Source organism: Octodon degus, unplaced genomic scaffold (genome assembly GCF_000260255.1).
Source record: "Octodon degus isolate 3935 unplaced genomic scaffold, OctDeg1.0 scaffold00068, whole genome shotgun sequence".
Classification (NCBI taxonomy): domain Eukaryota; kingdom Metazoa; phylum Chordata; class Mammalia; order Rodentia; family Octodontidae; genus Octodon; species Octodon degus.
In genome coordinates, this window is record NW_004524644.1 from 1,494,371 (window position 1) to 1,516,442 (window position 22,072).

Here is a 22,072-nt window from a genome sequence, read left to right on the forward strand (position 1 = left end):
TCCTCCTCCTGCTCCTGCTCCTCCTCCTGCTCCTCCTCCTGCTCCTGCTCCTCCTCCTGCTCCTGCTCCTCCTCCTGCTCCTGCTCCTGCTCCTGCTCCTCCTCCTGCTCCTGCTCCTCCTCCTGCTCCTGCTCCTGCTCCTCCTCCTGCTCCTGCTCCTGCTCCTCCTCCTGCTCCTGCTCCTGCTCCTGCTCCCCGGGCCCTGAAGACGTGGTGCAGGTTTCTGGCAACACTCACTCTGCATGCCACACCAGCCCCTCTGCATAGTGCAGAAGGCGATCCCAGAGGGCTCTACAGGTAACAGGACGAAGACTTACTGCTGCTGAATCTATCAGCTCTTCTCTCCCAGGTTCTGCCCACTAGGTTCCATATGCAATCCTTAACTTGTCATTTATTTAAGGCATTTCAACTAAAATCTACTTTGTTCTTTTCTAAAACAAATACTAAGTATTTAGATTTTCTTTAAATTGATATAAGAGGACAAATATCTATTAATAAAAATTTAAGGCATAGGTGATACATAAAATGCTAGAAGTAACACAATACCCATATAAAATGTTACTCTATCAAAATATAGTATACATTTTCTTCATGGACATTTTCTAGTATCTGTTGAGGGCTAATTAATTTTGAAACATGTAGTAACTACTCCCTAGGGCTATGGTACAGTTTTCCCTTATGATTTCTAAGGTGGGCAGTTTTCACCCCTAGGAACCTGTCTAGGGGTAAGAATACGCCCTTAAAAAACTTAAGCACTTCATTATGATCATTGACATAATTCATATAGTACTTACTCAAAAAAACCCTTAAAATATATTACAGAGGAAGAGTCTTGAGATGATGCCCACCCTGCAAAACCGCCCCCTCTTTCCCCTCCCTCTGCTCCTCCTCTGGTCTTGGGGACCTGATGCCAGGGAGCGTGTGATCAGAACACCTACACAACTGGCAGCGAGAACCTGAACACATGGGGGGGAGGGGGCGGGTCTGCAAACTGAGCACCTTCAAAAACAACACTCTAGTCCTCTACTCTGCCACTGAAAGGGCCCCAGGCCAGCTCCAGCCTGTCAGCAGTAGCTTGGCTTTTGAACATTATCTGGGAGTAATAAGATCTAACCATCTGTCCAATAAGTTCTCCCTCCCTGTGTTTTCTTATTTATGCTTATCCCAATGTGATTAGGTTTCTTTGTACAGGCAAGTGAAAAAGTTTTCTTTCCCTAGAGCTGGGGAACATAATCTCCCCAACAGAGCCACTGGGTTGTTGCAAGCCAACCACAACACCATACTCATTTCAGGGACTCAGTGGTGGCTAAAACTCCTTACAAGGTCTCACAATCCTGGACTCAACAAGATTCCATACCTTGTTGCCAAACTGCACTGTTAAATGCTCTCTGATTTAGATTGTTACTAATTTACACCACTTATTCAAAACTCAGTCAGCTGCTAAATCTTACTGTTTATCCATAAAAATGAAGAATGGATGTGCTCTTTAATGTCCCCCTTCCCGCTGCTGCTAGACACATAAATAAGATAGGCAGGGTCAAGCTGTTCAGGCTACATAAACAGCTATAGCGTATCAGGTTAGTAGAAATATTGTGATCCTAAAGCAGCATCATTTCCAGCCTGGGATCTGTGGGCTCATCAAAGTAAGTTCTGGGAGTGGGCGAGAGAGCCGGGGCCCACAGTACTGTGCGACCTCGGGATCCTCCCTGACCTCACCCTCCCTGGACTTCATATTCACTTCACAGCGCTCCCTGATGAAATGACTTACGGACCTACTGTCTGCTTTTCTGTACTAAAACTCCATCTTACTGACGTAATTTTCAGAGCTTGACACATAGGTTTTCGTTTATACTCTTAAGGTCAAAGAGACATGGGGACTTCTGCAAAGTACGCACTCAAAAAAAAAGTAACAAAGTAAATCAGTACTTTCCATTTCCAGGCACAGCAATCTCTTATTTAGTTTACTTTTTAGTGAGTAAATAAGAGAAGAACCAAGCTAAAGGACACAGTTTAAACACTGCATCTAAGTGCACCAGTCAACCTCTTGCAAAAACATTACAGCCTCCAACGAAGCAGCTGCTGAGCAAATTATCAAGACCCAGATTTTTAAAAACAACAACTGCTGCACTCATGCCTTAGATGTAATTTTACTGCTACGTGTTTGTTTCAGAGCAAGCTTCTGTTGTTATCCATTAATAGGAGGTCTTTTTCAGTATTTTTCTTTACTAGAAACACATTCTAAGAAAGATAACTTTATTACTATGCAAAACATCACTAAAAACATTTTTTTTGTCACCAGGATATATTTCACAAACAAAAAACATTCAAGTGCAATGAGCAATATACTGTTCTTTTTACATTTTATCCAAAGACATGCATTTTTGGATAAAAATATTTCCACAGAAGTTGAAGTAGAAGTTAAGAGTAGGAAAAGAAATAGCCAAAATGATCCCATTGTTTCCTATTACATAGGATGCCTACTACCATCTCTATCATTATTTTCCTGAGGAAACACAAGTGTTGCTTTGCAGTCACTCGCTCAGCGAGGCGCTTACCCGGGACTCGGCGTCATCCTCCTCCTCATCAGGGTTGTACGCTTCGGCACACACTGGAAGCACAAAAATGCACAGCTTAACATTTGTTCATCAAAAACACTGTGGTAGGGCTGGGGATTTAGCCAGCAGGAGAATGCTTCCCTAGCAAGCGGGAAGCCCTGGGATCAGTCCTCAGCACCAAAAATAAAAAATAAACTTCAACTAAAAAGCAGAAAAGACAAAAAAAAGAGTAAATATGTATTTTAAAATTACTGAACAAAAGGTATCAAGACATAAAAAATACACTGATTTCAGGGCAAGCAATTTATACCCTAAAACTGATTTCATAATATAATTTCTAAGGATATTATTGGAATACAAAGCTCTATTTTTAAGATATTGACAACCGCTTTCTGCTTTCTTCTATCCAAAACTTAAGCCCCTCTGTCTCTATTTTCAAGTCAAAGAAGTACTTAATAGCTAAAAGTATCTTTTAAAAATGCAATAAAGAAGCTGGGGAAATAGCACCCGCTGGTCAGCACCAGGACCCAGGTTCAATCCCGGCACTGCATGCTGCGCCGGCCACCACAACTGGCTGTGGCGGCACACTTGTAATCCAAGTGCTGGGGAGGCTGAGAACAGGAGGATCACTAGGAGTCAGAGCTGCATGGTGAGACCCTGTATCATATACATTAAGAGAAAGAAAGAAAGAAAGAAAGAAGACAGAAAGAAATTCCCTTCCAGTCTTTATTTTGAGTGTTTATAGTACATACTCAATTTTTAGCTGGTTTTGTTTTTGTTTTTGTTTTTAGTTTTAACACCATGAGGATTTTGTGTCATCAGAAACAGTAAATGTTGTTTTGAAGGTCTGCTGATTACTTATCATATGCTGTAATTAACTACTTTCCTAATGCTGTTCACTTAGGTGGGCTTTGACTAAAACATTGAAGTAAATCCCTCATACATAAATAGTTATCTACATTTAAGATTATGCTGTAGGCATAATCCTCAAATGTTACCTGGGGAGGGTAGAATACATGACAGATATCAAGACTTATTTGAGGAGCCGGGGAAATGGCTCAGTGGAATAAGCGCTTCCCTGGCAAGTGCAAAGGCCTGAGTTCAATCCCTGGTTCTGGGGAAAAAAAAAAAAAAAAAAGACCTATTTGTGACCACGCTTCTTTTTGGAGGGCTTGGACCTAGGTATAATCCTATGAATCAAGCATAAAAAGGCTCTTTTACCATATGAGAAAATTGGACATTATTTCCAAGTTTATTGCCAACTTAAAAGATTTAGATTTTTAAAATTAAGCTTAAAAAATAAAAATTAAGCTTGAACAATTTCAAATGTTTATAGGCTAACTATATTTCCTTTTTTGTTTTTATCTATGGGTAATATTTGGTTTCTGTTTTGACTTAAACCAGTTTCTTAATACTGTTCTGTTTAAGCTACCATAATCATTTTATGCTCCTTGATTTTTAATGATTACTATAAAGTTTTAACAGATCATGTATTTTTTTTTTTTAATGTAGCTACATCTATCAAGGAAGAAAATGCTCCAGTGTGACTCAGACCCATGTTAAATGCCACACATGTAATGCTTTTTAGCTTGGACATGGTTCCCTCATAAGCAAAGCTAATTTTAATCTCTTACAGACAGGTCTGTACATTTACTGTCTGGTCCACGTGGGGTCTACTCTGACACACACACACTGAACTTGAAAGAAGCAAAGACCAAGGAAAGGCTGATAGATGTCCTCCCAGAGGACCTGCCATCACGAGACCTGCGTCATTACTGCAATGCCACCATCACCACTACTCTAACCCCTCGTGCTCTACGTATCAACCCGAATGGTTCTTAACCAGGCCCAAGTTTGTCCGCCACAGAGGACACCTGGAAAGTCTGGAGGGAGGTATTCTGATTGTCGCAACTGTGGTGATTCGGGGGAAGGTACTGGCATCTGTGGGGCTTTAGGTCAGGGATGGCTTTACAATGGCCCCACACCCTCAAACAAAGCATTATCTGGTCCAAAATATCAACAGTACTAAGGCTGAGAAATCCTGATCCTGTAGCTCATAACCAGATCTTACTCAATCTCGCTACAGCAGAATGTGTTAAAGTCTTCATCTGGCAGGTGAAGACAAGGCCACAGGCCACACCCACACATCCTAGAAAGGGACAGGACCCATATTAGATTACAGGACTATCTGAGTGTCTTGACTCCCAAGCCTTGGTCCTCAACTACTGCTCAACACTTGGCTCTTTGTTGACTTCACAGGCACAATCCTTAGACTCCACCCTTTAATCTCAAAAATCCAAAAGCAGCATCCTGTCTTGAAGGGGCAGGCTCTAAGACCCTCACTGATGCACATAAGCAGAACTTACTAACTTCCAGGAAGAGCCATGGTGTCAGCCAGCCATCTCGTTCTCTCCTGCAGTAAGACCACAGATGCCACATCACAATTAAAAGGTTGCTTGGTGAGCAGGAAACGGGAGGTTAAGAGAGATCGTCAAATAAACAGAACGTCTAATGGTACTGGGCTGGACGTCTGAGGCGTCCACATGTACATACATGATGCACACGGTCCTGCCAATGTGGCTGGGCCACACTAACTGGACTGGCTGCAACTCTCCAGGGGACATGAGGACATCTACTTCTACAGTGTAGCTCTGCAACCTCTGTCCCCACAGATGACCAACCTCACAGACAGGATGCTACATACTGTGTAGGGCCCAAAGCAGACAAAAAAAAAAAAAAAAAAAAAAAAAAAAGGAAGATGTGGGTGTTATACTCAAAACTGCCAACTGTCCAGGGAACTACCACAGCTGAGAACTAAACCAAATGCAGGGCCCTTGTGAGCATGAGGCTGATCAAGACCGACTGCTTCACAGGACCAACACATTCATTAAGCAAGGGGAGCAGCAGGTAATTTACTTGATCCTTTCAGTAACTGTAACCTATTATTTTCCAACTATGTTATCAGTTGTCCCAGAATTACTTAAAATCCCTGATTTGTGATGAACATACTTTATCACAAAGTATGTTTGTTGAATCTGGGTTGTCTCATTAATCTATTTACTGTGCCAGTATTACAAGGATTTAGTTCTTAGCATTTATGCTGCAACTGCCTCATTAGATTAGCATTCACCTCCTGCAGCCAACTCAAAGCACTTGCTGTTATATAAAGTTGCTTCGCTGCCTTACAGCCCTGTTTAGTCATTTAAACCACTTCCTCTAACTGGAAATCTCTCCCCTTCCCTCTTTTCCAACACCCTTCTCAGCCACAGCTAAAAACTTAGCTCAAAACTCCTATCTTGGCCTGGCATACATGAGGCCCTGGGCTCCATCTCTAGTGCTACCAAAAGAAAAAAAGTTACATCTTGGCCTTGACTTCTCTCATTCAGAAATTGCCACATCTGTGCTCATCCTCTGTGCTCTCCTGACATGGTAGCAAGGTTGTTATTTATGGTCGCCAAACATAACACATTCTTCCGAACACGCTATAGTCTTTAGCCTCTCTGGGTGGGACTTGCAGCCCTTCAGGGACCGACTGTGCTCTTGTCCATCTCTCATATCTCAGCACATGTGTGAATGATTGAATGGTGAACCAAAAAGCTTGCGATGTCCCTAAGACCAGAGATGAAGTCTCTCTGTATCACCTCACAATGGTGTACCTGCGTTACAGACTCAAACTACATGCTGACTCAATGAACGATTGCTCTGCACTAAAATGCCCTACACTCTCAGTCCAGGAAACGGAGGTGGAAAGCATGGGTGAGAGGATGGCTTCTGTCATATTCACCAAAGAGATTAGGAGCTCAGTAAATATTTTTGCAACGAAAGAGTGAATGCCAGGCTCTGTGCCTGATGGCCAGTCAAGCCCAAGTCTCCAGACACTGTACAGAACTTCCTGTTTTGCTGAAGTGCATTTGGCCCCTATCTTCTAGACCTTCTGAATTTTACTAGAAATCTTATATTTTATTCCTTGGCACTTACACAGTGGAGCGAGACAGCCTTATCCTTTAAACCCTATACTGAAGTTTCAGTGGCCATTGTGTGCATGTATCCTGACACTATACTGGCTGTCTACAATGGGCCAAGAACTTAGGCAGACACTTTCCCTGCAGACAAGCACTGAGCACTGGGGTAGCCTGACAACTGTCACAGACTGCAGAACAGGCAGGAACATAAGAACTACACCAACTGCAGGACGTGGCCCGCAGTCTTTTCATGCATATAATATATACAGTGTGGTTGACAAACCGTTATGGCAACTAACTGAGTTTTTCACCAAGAACCCTTTTCACTTTGTTGCTAATGTTTAAAAATCAGTGCAGTCAAAACAACCCTGCACTAGACAAGTCCACACAACCCAGACTGGCAGTCTGCTAACAGGATAAAGGAACCAGATGGAACACCAGGAGCCACTGGGTCCTCGGCTGTGACACAGCCTTCCACACAGCATATCTCCATAAGTATTTATTGCACAAATGAAAGGCAAATATGGCTGGTGCAGGAATAATGCATAGTTTAGAGGCCTTCAGTCCAGGGTGGAAAAAATTGACTTCTACACAACATGAAAAGTCAATTTTCCAGTGTTGCCAATAGACTTAGATTTTAGTGTACTTTTTAAAATAATAATCAGCTTAAAATAAAGCAATTTTAAAAAGCACAGGTGTGTTAAGACAACAGAGCTCCGAGTTAATACAGTTAAACATGGCTTAGTGAAATGGAAACCCCTCCTACAAAAGGGAAAATTTTACCTTTTATAAGATGTCAATGTAATGCATGCATCTCAGCCATAAAAATGGTTCTTGGGGGCAAGATAAGTTACTTTTTATGTATAAAGCACAAATAAACATTAGGTACATAAACTTATTTAGTGTATCTGTTCAGAGGCAGAAATTTCATTGAGGCAATTGTAGGGGGAAGCCTAAAAGTTTAGACTTGGGAAGGGCAATAACAGAAGGCAGATGGAGAAAAACAGGTATAAAAATGAAACAGCTATAGCTGATGGAGGGGAAGAGTGATGTCAATAGGTCACGGCGACATCGGCACCACTAGGGCTGCAGCACGGCGAAATGCTATAGGAGCCAGAAGGTGGAGGAGCAACCAGCTGCTGGCGGACAGGGAGAGGCGTCACAGTGAAGGAGAAGCCCTGAATGGTGGGTGAAGTAAGAAGTCTGTTGAGAACACAGTGTTTTGCGATCCTGTACTCCTAGCACCAAGGAGAGTGACTGGCATACAGCAATGCTAGCAAATCGGATGAAATCAACAGTTGGTTTAGCTGGTGTGAGCAGAATTATCTTCCCTCACCCTCAAGATATCTGCAAACCGAGTCAAGCTGGACTGGCCTGTGACACAGGAACAGGCATCTTCACACCTCAGTGACTTAAAACAATGTAGGTTTATCTCTTGCTCACACAGCATGTCCATCCTAGGACAGCGGGGACTTTGTTCAGCACAGTCTGCTAAGAGCTGCAAACTGTAAGACCTCCCAAGGCTGGAAGGCCACCAGCCCCAAAGGCCACTACTTCCTGGCTGGCTCCTATGGCTTCTGCCAGGCAGTGGCCCATGCCTATTGTGCCAAGAAGAAACATGTGACATTTCCTTGGTAAGCAACACGGTCCTTCCTAACCTTAAGGTGTAGTGTGACAGTGCTATGATATCGGAAGGGGAGGAACCCAGAATACTATGATCAGCCCCAATGACATTAAAGAAAGTGGCCACAAAGTACGTATGTGTGCATGTCTATCTCTTTGTGACTTTCAAAACTCAGCTGATGGCCCTAACCCGAGGGAGGGTGTGTCCCCAATCCTATGACTACTATGTTGATCCTGACCCAATGTCTAGGTGTCTCTTTTTCTCTCTCTTTCATAGATGAACAGAAAAAGGTATAAAATCAACCTTGCAGTTTACTTAAATAAGGAACAACAGAGGGTGCGGCTCAGTGGTAGAGCATTTGCCTAACATGCACAGGCCTGAAATTAACCTTGAAAATAGGGCTGTCCTATAAACTCTGAACAGAATTTTTTAAATGTCCTTAAAACTGCCTCTCACATTTTAATAGAATATTTGGCTATTTAATTCATAATTTTTTTACTACTTCCTGCATCAAAATATTATAATCCACCTTTTATAGGCCACATTTCTGTTATAAGAGCAATATAAATGTATCCTTCAGCTATTCTTGCAATAATTTGAGTACTTTTCCTTACTAATACTTAAGTGAATGTTTAATTCCCATTTGAGCTATATTTGTGTCAGCAGAATTTTACTACAAAAACTTCAATCAACATATTTAACTATGGTCTAAAGCCCCATCTTGGTTGAAATGACAGAAACACACTTCCTATTTACTCTAGTTCTGCCTTTCCCTGAGGCTACTGACCATACTTTAAGAAGGAGTCAGCCACAAATCACCTAATTTCCTACCGAACTGTTTTAAACCTTCATATTCACATAGGTTTCCACACCACCTCAAATATACTATACAATTACCAATTCTAAAAAGTTTCTGTAACAATTTTCCTGGGAAGGCATGATGGTACATTAATGTAACCCCGGCATGCAGGAGGCTGAGGCAAGAGGACTGCTGTGACTTCAAGACCCATTTAGGTCATCCTGAACTACATAGCAAGATCCCACTTTACTCCCCCCGCAAAAAATTCCTCTTATTTCCACTGTCAAACATTGCACCATCTCATAAACATGTTGCATTTCACTAAGCCCTCAAGAGCTCCATTATAAAACTATAATTTTTATTTCTATTTAACAGGAGAGGTATTTCGAATAAAACTACTAATTTGGCTGATTCCTTTTATGTTTCATTATGTCTAAAAACAAGTTCCCTCCACACACACACACAGAGCGCTTCTCTTCTAAGGGGCAGTGTAATCAAGAAGCACTGCCAACTCCAAATGAGCTGCCATGTTCAGGGGAAGGCTGGGCTGGGGGTGCTGAAACACCAAACTGTTTGAACCGACAGCTGCAGTAAGTAACAATTTGCCACTGCTGCACTACTTTTCTGTTATTGAGGCTACAGAAGCTATAACCTCCTACATCTGTTTTCAAAATGCCACAGAGGGCCGGCGAGATAGCTCAACAGACTAAAGCACCTGCTTAGGCAAGCTTAGGCAAGTGCAGAGACCATGGTTTGATCTCTGCTCCCAGGGTGGGCTAAGCCAGCCGGAGTCCAGGCATAGTGGTGCACGCCTGTAATCCCATTGCAGTGGTAGGGGGGCGGGGGGAACAGGAGGATCACTACAAATTGGAGCTGCTTAGTGAGAGCCTATAAGAACCAAATATACTAAATAAATATGCCACAGAAAGAAAAACAAAACCTCATCAGAACCCACATACATTCGTTAAGTGAATTTTTAGTCTACATTTACCTACCAAAGTGTTTAAGCTTTATTTAGGATACATGAGGATCACCAATATACATTCTTTCTGTCACATGACTTACATGTGGACATTCAGTCTAAACATCAACTACTTCTTCCAATAATTGATTACAGCATGGCACAATCAAGAAGACAGTGTTCAAAAGGTGTATGGAAGCATCTTATCAACATGGGACATTTATAAGGCGATGACTCCAGAATGAAACAGCCTCATGTAATTTCACTGTTGAGACATCACGAGCAGCCAGTGGGATCCCAAGGTCAGAGGCAGCATCAGTGAGCTTTCATTTCCTCTTACAGTGGGACGGTGGCCCTGACGGTGGCCCTGTATCCCACCATGGTCCTTACGGAAGGATGTAAGAAAATTAACAACATGCAGGAGCCAAGAACGGAGCAATGCAAATTTCACAAATGACCAAGAGCAAGATAAACAGTATAACAAAAGAGCCTTAAGGGTAATTAAGAAGGTATTAGGAAAAGTATTAATTTTTTTAGAGCCCATATATTTATCTATTAATCACCAGAATTCCTCAATGATATTCTCCAGAACATGGGACATTTATAAGGCGATTTATAAATAAGTAGCAGACAGCTAACAGACAATACTGGAAAAGAAATTATGTTGTATTTTACTGAAATCTGGTGACCTGGTGATGACTTTGAAGTGCTATACCTGATGAATATTATGGGTTTTAAGAAGGTAATACCAAGGAGAAATTAAAAAAGAATTCTACTCCTTTGCTTTAAGTCGCAATGGACAGTTTGCTCAGAGTTTATGCAAATGTTCTCATTATTCAAATGTGATCATTTCTCGACACTTACTTTGGTCTGAAATGTTCATTCACACTAATAATATAAATATAAACACTAGCTGATAATGAATAATATATTTACATTTGTCAAATACAGTTTTCTTCTTCAGACATAGAGCTAAAGCAACTTAAGCCTCTTGAACAATTTTATTTTATTTTTCAGCCCAATGAAGTCAAACATATACATGTGAGAAAATTATAGGGATGGGGCAGGGAGATGGCTCAGTAGTATGAGCACTTCCCTGGCAAGTACAAGGGCCTGAGTTCAATCCCCGGTTAAGCCAAAAAAAAAGAAAATTATAGGGACAGACATTATAAAGACTGTTTTAATTTATTAGTTTTTTAGAATGAGTATCATTTAACCAGATGATGTAAAATCCAGAAGTTACAGCCAGGATTACAGAAAAATAGCTTAGCCAACTCCTCACTTCCAAATTTAGTACTGAAATTATCCAATACAACTATTAGAAAATATCTTTCAATTAGACCCCTTCATGTAACTATCAGATCTTCTAGTAAAAATCTTAGGCTATCAAATATCACCAAATTGTGACAGAATTATGCATATTAATATTTAAAGGTTCAAAATATAGAACATACTGAAAAGAAAATGTAGTTCAATCTTGTTTGTTCATTAATGTCAAAAGAAATTAAGCTATCTAAAAATCCTAATATGATTTCTTTCCTGAAAAATCATCCATTTCTATTTTTCAAAATTGAATCTATCAGAACTTGTTCATGAATGTTTTCAGTGGGTTAGATTCATGCTATTTCTTGGCTCTTCTTTTTAAAGGAAACCTAAGATTTAGTGATTATCTTCGTATGTCTTAGATATTTCTGGAAAACAGAACTGCTGGTTAAACTTTAACATGTTCTTGATAGAACTGTAATTGTTTTGCCTCACTGTCAGGTGGCCCGCACTGCCCGGCGACATGCATGACTGTCTCATTTCCATCACCCTGCTACAAGCTGCCTGATGGATGGTCACAGGGTAGGAATGGAGAGGCCAGTTTGGAAGTATTACAAAAACTCTGAAAAGTTTCATGCCCAATTCAGCAATAGCTCTTCAAGGATTTTATCTAAAGACATGACAATTTAAAAAACAATATAAATTTCCAACAATAAACAAAATACAGTTGGCATTAACTCATTTTAAAATTATGTTTTAGAGGAATAGTTAATGACAAAGGAAAATGGTTATCAATCATATCAAGGTTTTTAAAAAGGAATTTTAAAACAGATGGCTGTATAGTTTGAATCCACAGAAAGCAGGCATTTTAAAAGCCTGCAGGATAGACACAAAGTTTATACAGCAGTTTGCTTGGTATGTGACTATGATTATTCTAATTTTCTTATTCATGTCTCCTTATGTTTTACTCATTTTCATCACCAATATACTATGTTGGGCTGGCAAGATAGTTCAGCAGACTAAGTGCCTGTTTTTGGCAAGTGCAGGGACCAAGGTTCGATCCCTGGTACCATGTGCCGTGCTGGCCCGCCCCCAGGACGCACTAAGCAGGCGACTGAGTCCAAGTATGGTGGGGCGTGCCTGTAATCGCAGTGCTGGGGAGGCTGAAAGCAGGAGGATCGCATGAGTCTGAGCTGTGTAATGAGACCCTGTTCCAAATACATAAAATGAAAAAAAAAAAAAAATACTATGTTTATAATCAGAAATATGTTTTAAAACAAAGATTATAAAATCTACTTAAATACTCATATCTCAAAATGAGATAATTAAAATTTCCTGAAATTTAAAAATATAAAAAGGGAGGAAAACATAGAAATGGTTTCTGACTAATAATATATCTAATCCCTTTTCAAAATTAGGTTTTAAATTTAATAGTTCCTAATAAGCGTACATCTTCTACAACTAACAGAATCAAGGTGTCAAAAATTCTTAGAAAACAATCCTGAAATATATTTCATTAACAATGCCATGGTAAAACTGAAAACTCTTTTTCTAATGAAAATAAAAACATTCACACAAAAAAGAATTAAGTGGTAAATGAGTGTTTAGCTTGTGGGAAGCCCTGGGTTTGATGCTCAGCACCAACACACAAAGAAAAAATAATAAGCCAACCTGACCCAATGTCAACCTCACCCTTTTTAATAATATGGCTTATTCCACATGAAGACTCAAAACCTTCTTTAGAGGTACGGGGATTGAACTCAGGGTGAGGAACATGGTAAATCTTCCCCATATAAAACAACATAAAAATTAGCGCTTTAAAATAATCAGAGCTCTGAGAAAAAACAAAGGCAAACAATAAACTAAAAAGCATTTATTCATGAAAGTACTGCTGCCAGCTGGCACCGTGGGAGCCTAGGGGTGGCACAGGGCTGCCACCTGCCACCTCAGCTCAGTCGGCACAGCACAAGCACCAGCCCTGCTGCAAGAGGAGGCTGCCCAGGGCCTGAGAGACCTAACCTGCCGCGCTGCTTGAAACTGCCTGACATGTGACTATGTTTCAAAATGACTATTATAAACACATTAGAAGAGGTCAAGGAAGCCATGTTTTAAGTGCAATGACTGAAAGAACATTTAAAGAGAAAAATTATGAAAAAGAATCCAATGGAAATTCTGGAGTTGAAAAGTCCAATAACATGATAAAATTTACCAGGTTGGCTTAACTGATTTTAAATGGCAGAAGAACCAAAGAGGTTTAAAACGGATCAACAGAAATTATTCACTTTGAAAAACAACAGAAAAGGGTGAATACAAGTGGAGTGCCCCAGAGACCTGGGCTCGCACCTGCATGGAACAACAATTGCACAGAAAGATGGGAGCAGAAAAAACATTAGATACGAGCTCAACTTTTCAAACTTCACGAAAATGTTAACAGATCCAAAAACTGAATGACCCTCAGCACAGAATAAAAACAAACCACACCTAAACATGCTTTAGTCAAACTATCAAAAGTCATAAGCAGAGAAAAAATGTTCAAAGCGGAAAGAGGAAAATGATCTATCTTACAAAGGAGCAATAGAACAGTATCTAACTGTACACAAACAAGGGCAGACAGGAGGCAGTGAGATCGTGCATTAGCCTTGCTCATTAGAAAGGATATGGCTTCCCAAAAATTCTGTATTTAGCAAAAGTAACCTCAAAACTGAAAGTGAAATAAATCGATTCACAGATAAAGACTGAGAAAAATGTATAACTAACTGAAGAGCACGAGTCATCAAATAGACTCAAATCAATGGGAAAAACATGGCATCCCAGAAAAGAAAAATACTTGACCCACAAAATGGAAAACATTCACAAATCATTCACTTGTCTAGTAAGGATTAAAATCCAGAATATATAACTTAACAACAGAAATCTAATTTTAAAATGGGCATAAAATAGACATTTCTCCAAAGAGATATAAATTGTCAATAAGCACACGAAAAGACGTTTAACCCATTACGAATTCTTTGAGTCACCCGTTAATCCTGAGGAGAGGCAAATAAAAAACCACAATGAGTAGTACTTCACATTCATTAGATTGGCTATCATAAAGAACAGCAGCATCGTAACGGAGCACACACTGGGGAGGCTGTGGATAACCTGGAACCCTGTGCCTTGCTGGTGGGAATGGAAAATCATGCAGGCCCTGTGGGAAAGCACACTGCAGCCCTTCAAAACATTCAACAGGCTGACCGTATGATCCAGTAATTCCATTTATGGGTAGATAACCCAAAAAATCAAAAACAGGGACACATGCAGATCTTTGTGCATCTATTTTCAGAGCTGTCGTATTCAAAATAGTGAAAGGTGTAAGAAACACCACATGTCCATCAAAACCATGAATGCATAAGTAATACAATGGGATATTATTTATTCTAAACGGGAAGGAAATTCTGACACATGCTGTACCACTGCTGAACCTTAAAAACATGCTAAATGAAAGTGGCCAGTCACAACAGGACAAACATATAAGCCTACGTATGTGAGCACCGAGAGTACTCAAATTTATAGACACATACAGAAAGTAAAATGGTGCAAAAGGACTGAGGGGAGGAATTAGAGTCAGGTATTTAATGGTGTAGTCAGTCTGAGAAGATGAGAAATTCTATCATTGATGCTGGGTTGATTGCCACACTACAATGTGATGTGTGTAATGCCATATAACCAAACACTTAAAAATTGTTCAAATGGGCCCGGGGAGATGGCTCAGTGGAATAAGCGCTTCCCTGGCAAGTGCAAGGGCCTGAGTTCGATCCCCGGTTCCACAAAAAAAAAAAAAAAAAAAAAGTTCAAATGGTAAACTGTCAAGTATCTTAAATGATATTTAAAAAGACTGTATGTTTTTGCTCTTAATTTCTTTAAAAGATTTCATAAACAATAACTAAAACACTGAACTTTGTTTTTTGTGTGTGTTTGTTTTTAAGTATTTAGTACAGGGTCTCACCATGCAGCTCGGACTTGCAGTGAGTCTTGGCTTTCAGCCTCCCCAGTGCTGGGATTACAGGTGTGCACCACCAGGTCCAGCCATGGCTGCTGGCTCAGCACGCTCTGGGGATCGAACCCCAGTCTCTGCGCTAAGCAGGCGCTTAGTCCACTGAGCTATCTCACCAGCTCTAAAACACTGAACTCTGGTTTGTAGCGTAGGTATCACATAGTGGTCACAACTCAACGTGGTGATACAATCTGTGTGTTCACCAGCTTTCCGTTGCTGTGGCCAATAGCTGAGATAAACAATGTACGGGAGGAAAGTTTTTTCTGTATGTGGTTTTAGAGGCTTCATACCACGACTGGCTAGGTCCAAGGCGGAAACCTCATGCTAGAATGCCACCAAAGAAAAAAAAAGAATGCCACAGGACAGGAAAGCTGTTTATTTCATGATGACAGACAGGAAGTAGAGAGAGGAAAAGAGCCCAAGAGAGAGCACTGACGTAGGCCAAGACACCACCTTCCAGATCACATCCACAGCACCCTGCTTGCTCCAACAGGCCCCACCCCAACAGTATCTTCAAGGTGGAGGTCATCAAGGGATTAACCCACTGGTGAAGCCATTACTTCTGTAAACTAATCGTCTTTCACGAGCCAGCTGTGAATTCAGAAGCCTTTGGGTGACACTTCTGAAGCAAACCATAAACAGTCTGTCTGCCTCACTTCTGCCCGGTTCACACAGACTTTAGTATCCCAGTTTGATCACAACATGCAGCTATTCCCCTGGGAGTGAGCCCCTCCTCTCAGATGCTTCTCAGAAAATAAGCCACGAGAGGACTGTGGAAGGACTATTAGCACCTATTCTGAAACCTGATGATTCCATCATGATCATCCCAGCAATTGATACATCTGCTGGTTTCACGGTCTGACAAAAAACATCTTAATGTTTCCCCACATAAAGAACAAAACCCAAGCTCTTACCATAGCTTTCACAGGTCTCTGCCCAGTGATCTGATCCAGACCTCAGCGGAGCATGGCTCCTTTCACTGGCCCAAGGTAAGGCCCACAGGCCTGAAACCTACTCAGATAGTCACTGCTCCGTGGACAGCTTTGCTACTTACGTGGCTTACTCATGTGGAAAGTTACGCCTTCCACTACCCATTCCCACCTATTAAAACCCTCCCCCACCCCGAAAGCTCTGCTCAAATGCCACAGCCTCCCTGATACTTTCCCCTAAACCAAACACACCAGTTGGGGAGAAATGCTCATCTCCATGTAGAAATAGAATGCATCTTACGCAACCATCTCAACAGAATGTCATCTTCTATGGGGGATAAATTCTAAACATAATACATGAAGCAAAAATCTCCTACAGTCAATGTTATTCTTAAAAATCCTATAGGAAGCCATTGCTGAAGACAGACCAACATCACTAAAACAAGCGTTGCTTTTTTCTCCTACTGGGCACTAAAGGTGACTGCTGGCCTACATTTAGCAACCTTGTTGTACAGAAATGGGCATGTCTAAGCCTTAGAAGGAAGGCTCACGCTTGGAGAGGCATGCAGGAACCCAGCAAGCCGACAGGAGTGGAAGACCATGTCCCCCTGCCACACTGCGCAGGGCATGTGCATGACTCCTCTCCGCTTGTGCTCCGGGTGAAATGTGCAGGTGGAATGAGGGTGACATGCATAGCGACACAACTCAGCTGCACTGTTCACAACTCTGACATACCAGTCATGGTACACATTCAGTTTCTGCAGAGCCAGACTGCCCTCATTCTTAACAATCTAAAAAAAATGCATGTGACAATATCTTGCAAAAAATGCGTGAATACCAGTAATAAACATTTGTCAATTCACCTCAAGTGAGAGCACAACCAAGTACAAAGTTATCTCTTCTACAGCTAAGAAAGTATAATCTATCATTCCACAAACACTTTTGCACAGAAGACCTGTCTTTTTATAAATCAGAAACTCTTACAACTCTAGTAGAAAACATGTGATCTGATTTTAAAATGAAATTATTTTACATAATGTGAAGGGAAAAGGTATAAGATGACAATGACCTCTAGCCTCCCACTTTCTTTAAAACTTGAGATATAAATGGAAAGTATTATGTCATCTTTTGAAATTTTTCCTTTAGCAGCTAAATGAACTGATAGGCAAGATAATGGTCCTGTTCTTTTGAAGAGAAGTACTGTTTGTCTGGGGTATTATTATTTCTTGTCATTCTGTGTGAAGCACTGTGTTGTCATAAACACTAATGCTGCTCAACAGAAGCCACATCCAAATGGGTCTCTGCAGTCTCACAGGGCAAGTGGTCAAACTGGTGGCACAAGCTCCTCTCACACAAGGAGCTCAGGACTTGCAGTTATCTTTTACGTGCAAATGCGCTGAGTGAACTGCAGATGTCCCCGTAGGCTAAAATGCCCAGGGAGCAAACAGAGGCAATGGGCTATGACAGAGAAGGACCACCAGCTTATTCAGGGCAGTCAACCTAAACATCAACTGGTAAACACAATTCTAACAATATACATTGGCCATCCAAAGTTAGTCCTCAGTGTCTGAGCCCTGTGTCACCCAGCCCCCACATGGACAAAGAACTCCCAAGTCAATTCAGGATAGCAAAGCTATCCCTTCACTAATGGGATCTGCGGGGCTTGAATCAGAGGGGAGATGAGGTCATGCTCTTTCTGGTACCTACTGCTTTAAAATGTAGAGCTGTGCTTGTTTTATTCCCCATCATACAGAGAAAGTCCCCCAAGACATCATGGGCAAGAGGTGGACAGGTCCTAACAGCGTTCTGCAGCTCCTGAGGTACTGGAGCTTGGTGATTCTGTGAGAACAGCATGCCCACAACCATCTCAATACACTTTCTGCTCCCACTTCACTGGATTCTTCCTGAGTTTCATCTTCCACCAAAGTCAGAAGTTAAGGAGAGCACTGGTTCAAAAAGATCAGAACAGCATGGAAAACAGACAATGGTTCAGCAAATGACCCCAAATCAGCAAGAATAAAACAGCAGAGCAGTCACTGATAAGGATAACCTTAACCTTATCCTTATCCAACTCAATAAAACTCCAGTGACTATTCCACACAACATGAACTATAACAATGGATCCATAACTCAGGGGCCACGTGTGTCATCTCTATGTTATGAATCAGAAAATGTCAATATAAAAATAATCTGCAAAATTGAAATGATTATCTTCCACAAAAGTATGCTGAAAAAATGAACAAACCTGCAGGACAAATAAGATTGGCCGTGCGTCAATTTCATTTTTATGGTCCACAGATTTCAGAACCACTGCCATCTTTCATATGGTTTTATTGTTTTTACAAAATGACATATGTACTCTGAAAATAATTCATTTTTAACTTATTAAATTTTATTTTTCATATGTAGAATGCTCTGCAATGCCTCTGGCTTTAGTAAAAATGACGTATGGAAACAACCTTTACTGATTATTTACACGTAAGGCTGCAGCTGGTGTTTATGAGACAGGCAAGTACTAAACAAGGTCCCTGGACTCTACTAACCTAAAACTTGAAGAAATATGAATTCATCTAATAATGAAATATGAATCCATCCATTAGGCAGGAATGTAAATTGTTGATAATATTTACAATGATTTACAGTATGAGAAAGAACACAGGATTCAGACACGCTTGGCAATTCTCAGCTTTGCCATTTTTCTTCCTGTACACTTCTTCACTGTGACCTTTCAACACTATGCATTATGAATCCCAGTTTGTCTCATCTATAAAATGAGAGACCACCCTCAGATATGTGTTCAAGTCTGACGGAAACTTCGTTACGCAGTGTAAGACCACACGTGAAAGAACACAGGCTCTGTGAGCAGAAAGTCTGAATTGGAGTCCAGTCTCTGCCACGGTTGCTTTGTAACCTTGGTAAAGGACATCATCTTCCATGAATTGGTTTCCATACCTATAACCTAAGAATAACAATACAACCTACTTTACAGGGCTGCTCTAAGGAATATAATAAATTAAGGCAAGCAAACCCACAGAGAAGTTCCTGGCCCTCAATAAATGACTAACTTTTGTGGTATTCAAAGTGTTTCTCAAGGAAATACCAGGTTCTAATACATGCAAGTCTGAATACAAAACAGACTCACGGCATAGAATCCAAGTTCTTGCTTTTTAGTATAAAATATCTTCACCTGATGCAGTATCACATTTCTAATACCCTTTGTACTTTTAAATTTTAAAAAAGGGCAAAGTCAGCATTTGATGGATGAAAACGGCTTACATAACAAGTGATTTGGGCAAATACTTTTATGCACTGATTTCATTTTTCTGCTATGTTCCCAATCTAAAATTAAACTTAATAAAATTTGTATCACCAAAATAATATTTCAGAGGTACATCTGATCCTAGTAGATGCAAATTAAAACATGTAACACTTTCTGTATTTGAAAAAGTTCTTTTGTGGTTTTATAAAACCATACCATGATTATTATTTTTTTAAGAGCCAGGATGCCTGTGTGACACAGGAGAACATGAGAGAGCAGACACACAATGCCATTTCTCCACGCGGTTCGCTGTCGCGCACGTTGGATGGCATTTAAAAGCTGCTTGTTATATTTACCAACTAGCTTGTGTGCTCTATGAGAAACACCTCTGGATGTTACCAGTAAGTGCTTCCATTAACCACTTCTAGTTAGATAAATCCCAGCCACTCAGTAACCTGCTCACCTAAAGCAGGACAGCTCTTTCTACAGTGTTCTCTGAAATGCTTCCAAAATTCAGAGCTCAATTCTGTGTTGAAAAGTATGCTCTGTTTTGTGCTTAGTTATGTGTTATCTGTATTTTAAGAACATAATTAACAATCAATGTTTTACACAAGAGTTCATTCCATGAATATAGAAAAATACATTAATCCAACTTAATTACTCTTGTAAAAGAGAAAAAACCAAATGATTTTATGGCCACTATGAAGATTCTGACAAATCCTATTTTTAATTTTTTAAATCCAATACTATTAGTAATGCTATTGGCAAATTATACTTTTGCTACATTTTAGAAAATGTGTTAATTACTTTACAATTGTTATCTCATAATTACCAATGCCCCACAAGTGAGGTACTTATAGCACTATATTTTACCAATAACAGACTGAAGTTCAAATTATGGTCAATCAACCAATGAGTAGCAAGACCTACATTCAAACCTACTGTTTTGTAACCTCAGAAAGCAAACACTTTAATCAGTATGGAAGAAAGAAATCAAACAGAAGGTTCACAAAATAATAATGTAAACAGTCAACAATAATGATAAGAGTGAACTCAGAAATGTCAACTGAAACAGAAACTGACCTATAAAATTGAGAAATGTTAAAATTGTCTAATACCAAGTGCTTTACACTGTATTAAGCATTAGATGGAAATATGAATTAGTATGCAGTTTTAGAGGGCAATTTGACAATGTCTAGACAAATTGATATGGTTATAACTTTGATAAGCAATTCCACTTCTAAAAATATACTCCCTTGATGTACTTGCAAAATTATGCAAAGATATGTGCCTAAACTCTAAATATCCTTGTTATACAAATTTTAAAACATCTCTAGAATATAGAACACAGTTCAGTTACTAAGAAGGTGGTGGCTTTAGATGTAAGGACATGGAAAATAATACATAATATACAGTTGAGTAAAAAAGGAAATGTGTGAAGTTGGATAAAAATTTTAATTTCAACTAAATATGAATCGCTAAATATGAATTGAGTGTAAAAATGCCCAAGAAAGTCTGCACAAACCTGGTAGCTGTGGTTCTTCCTAAGACAAGAACTGGGAATAATGGAACAGACAAGGACCCTTTGTTTTCATCTTACACCCTTATGTGCTACTTGACTTTTAACCCACACACATGTCTTGACAGTATACTTAAAGAGAAACAACAAGCAATAATAACCATATTTGTAGAAATGTTGCATGCAATTTATTTAAGTCCATGGACACACACAGGTTTTTTTTAGTATTTCTAGATAGGTGTCCACTTACTAAGGCAGCAACACAATATTTTCAGGTTTCTAACGGTAAAAGGAAAAAATTAACACCTAATTAGGTAAAAATTAACCTGAATCACTCATGTTGACTGATAAAAGCATAAAATATAAATTCTTCTGTAATTCTGGGCACAGAAAGTTTGAACAGTAAGGCGAGGACTGGGGACATAGTTCAGCAGCACAGTGCTGGCAAGTGCCTGGCAGGAAGGAACTCATGAGTTGAGTTCAATTCCCGGTGCTAAACAAACAAAACAACACATAAAACAGACACTCATAGTCTCGTTATTAAAAAATAATTTAAATTATGAAATTATAAGACTGAAAAAAACAATGATGGCAGTAGAAGTTACTCAATAGTTACTTTTTCTTTATTGAAATTTAGTGTACAATTATTTGTCAAAATTTCAAAATTCAGAAAAAAAAATTCAAAATTCAGGATAAAAATCACAATGAAAGAAAACACCAACCAGAAGTAGCTCAAACATTTTTTAAAAAATAGTTTTCATGCAATACTAAAAAAAACTAATATCAAAAGTAACACAAGCATGTCTTTGGACACGTTACAAATCTTGTGCCTCAGTTCCTCCACCTGTAAAATGGTGATAAATCCTCCTCCAGATATTGTAGCAGTGATTCTCACTGGCACATGTAGTAGTCTGGGGTTTTACAAGCGGAAAAATACAATACAGGACACATATTTTACAAGATTTTAAAATAATCACCCCCAAAAAATCATACACAAAGAGTGCAGGAAATCTGTTCACACACCCTAAAACCTAAGAATCCAGCTGAGGACCTGGATCCCACACTAATGCCCTGCCAGAGTCCAGCTGATGACCTAGAGCCCATAACAATCCCCCCGCCAAGTCAAATGGAGGCCACTGATAATGCCTCTTGCAGGCCTGTTTTAGGG

The 22,072-nt window shown here is 40.0% G+C and overlaps 1 protein-coding gene across 1 annotated transcript in view; it reads right to left on the bottom strand.

Moving 5' to 3' along the window:
• Positions 1 to 22,072, bottom strand: part of Prkar2b (protein kinase cAMP-dependent type II regulatory subunit beta) — a 73,515-nt gene that overhangs the window by 35,978 nt on the left and 15,465 nt on the right. Inside the window, exon 4 of the mRNA XM_023719495.1 lies at positions 2,556 to 2,608. Coding sequence (XP_023575263.1) covers positions 2,556 to 2,608 — 53 coding nt within the window. The remainder of the gene's footprint in view (positions 1 to 2,555; positions 2,609 to 22,072) is intronic.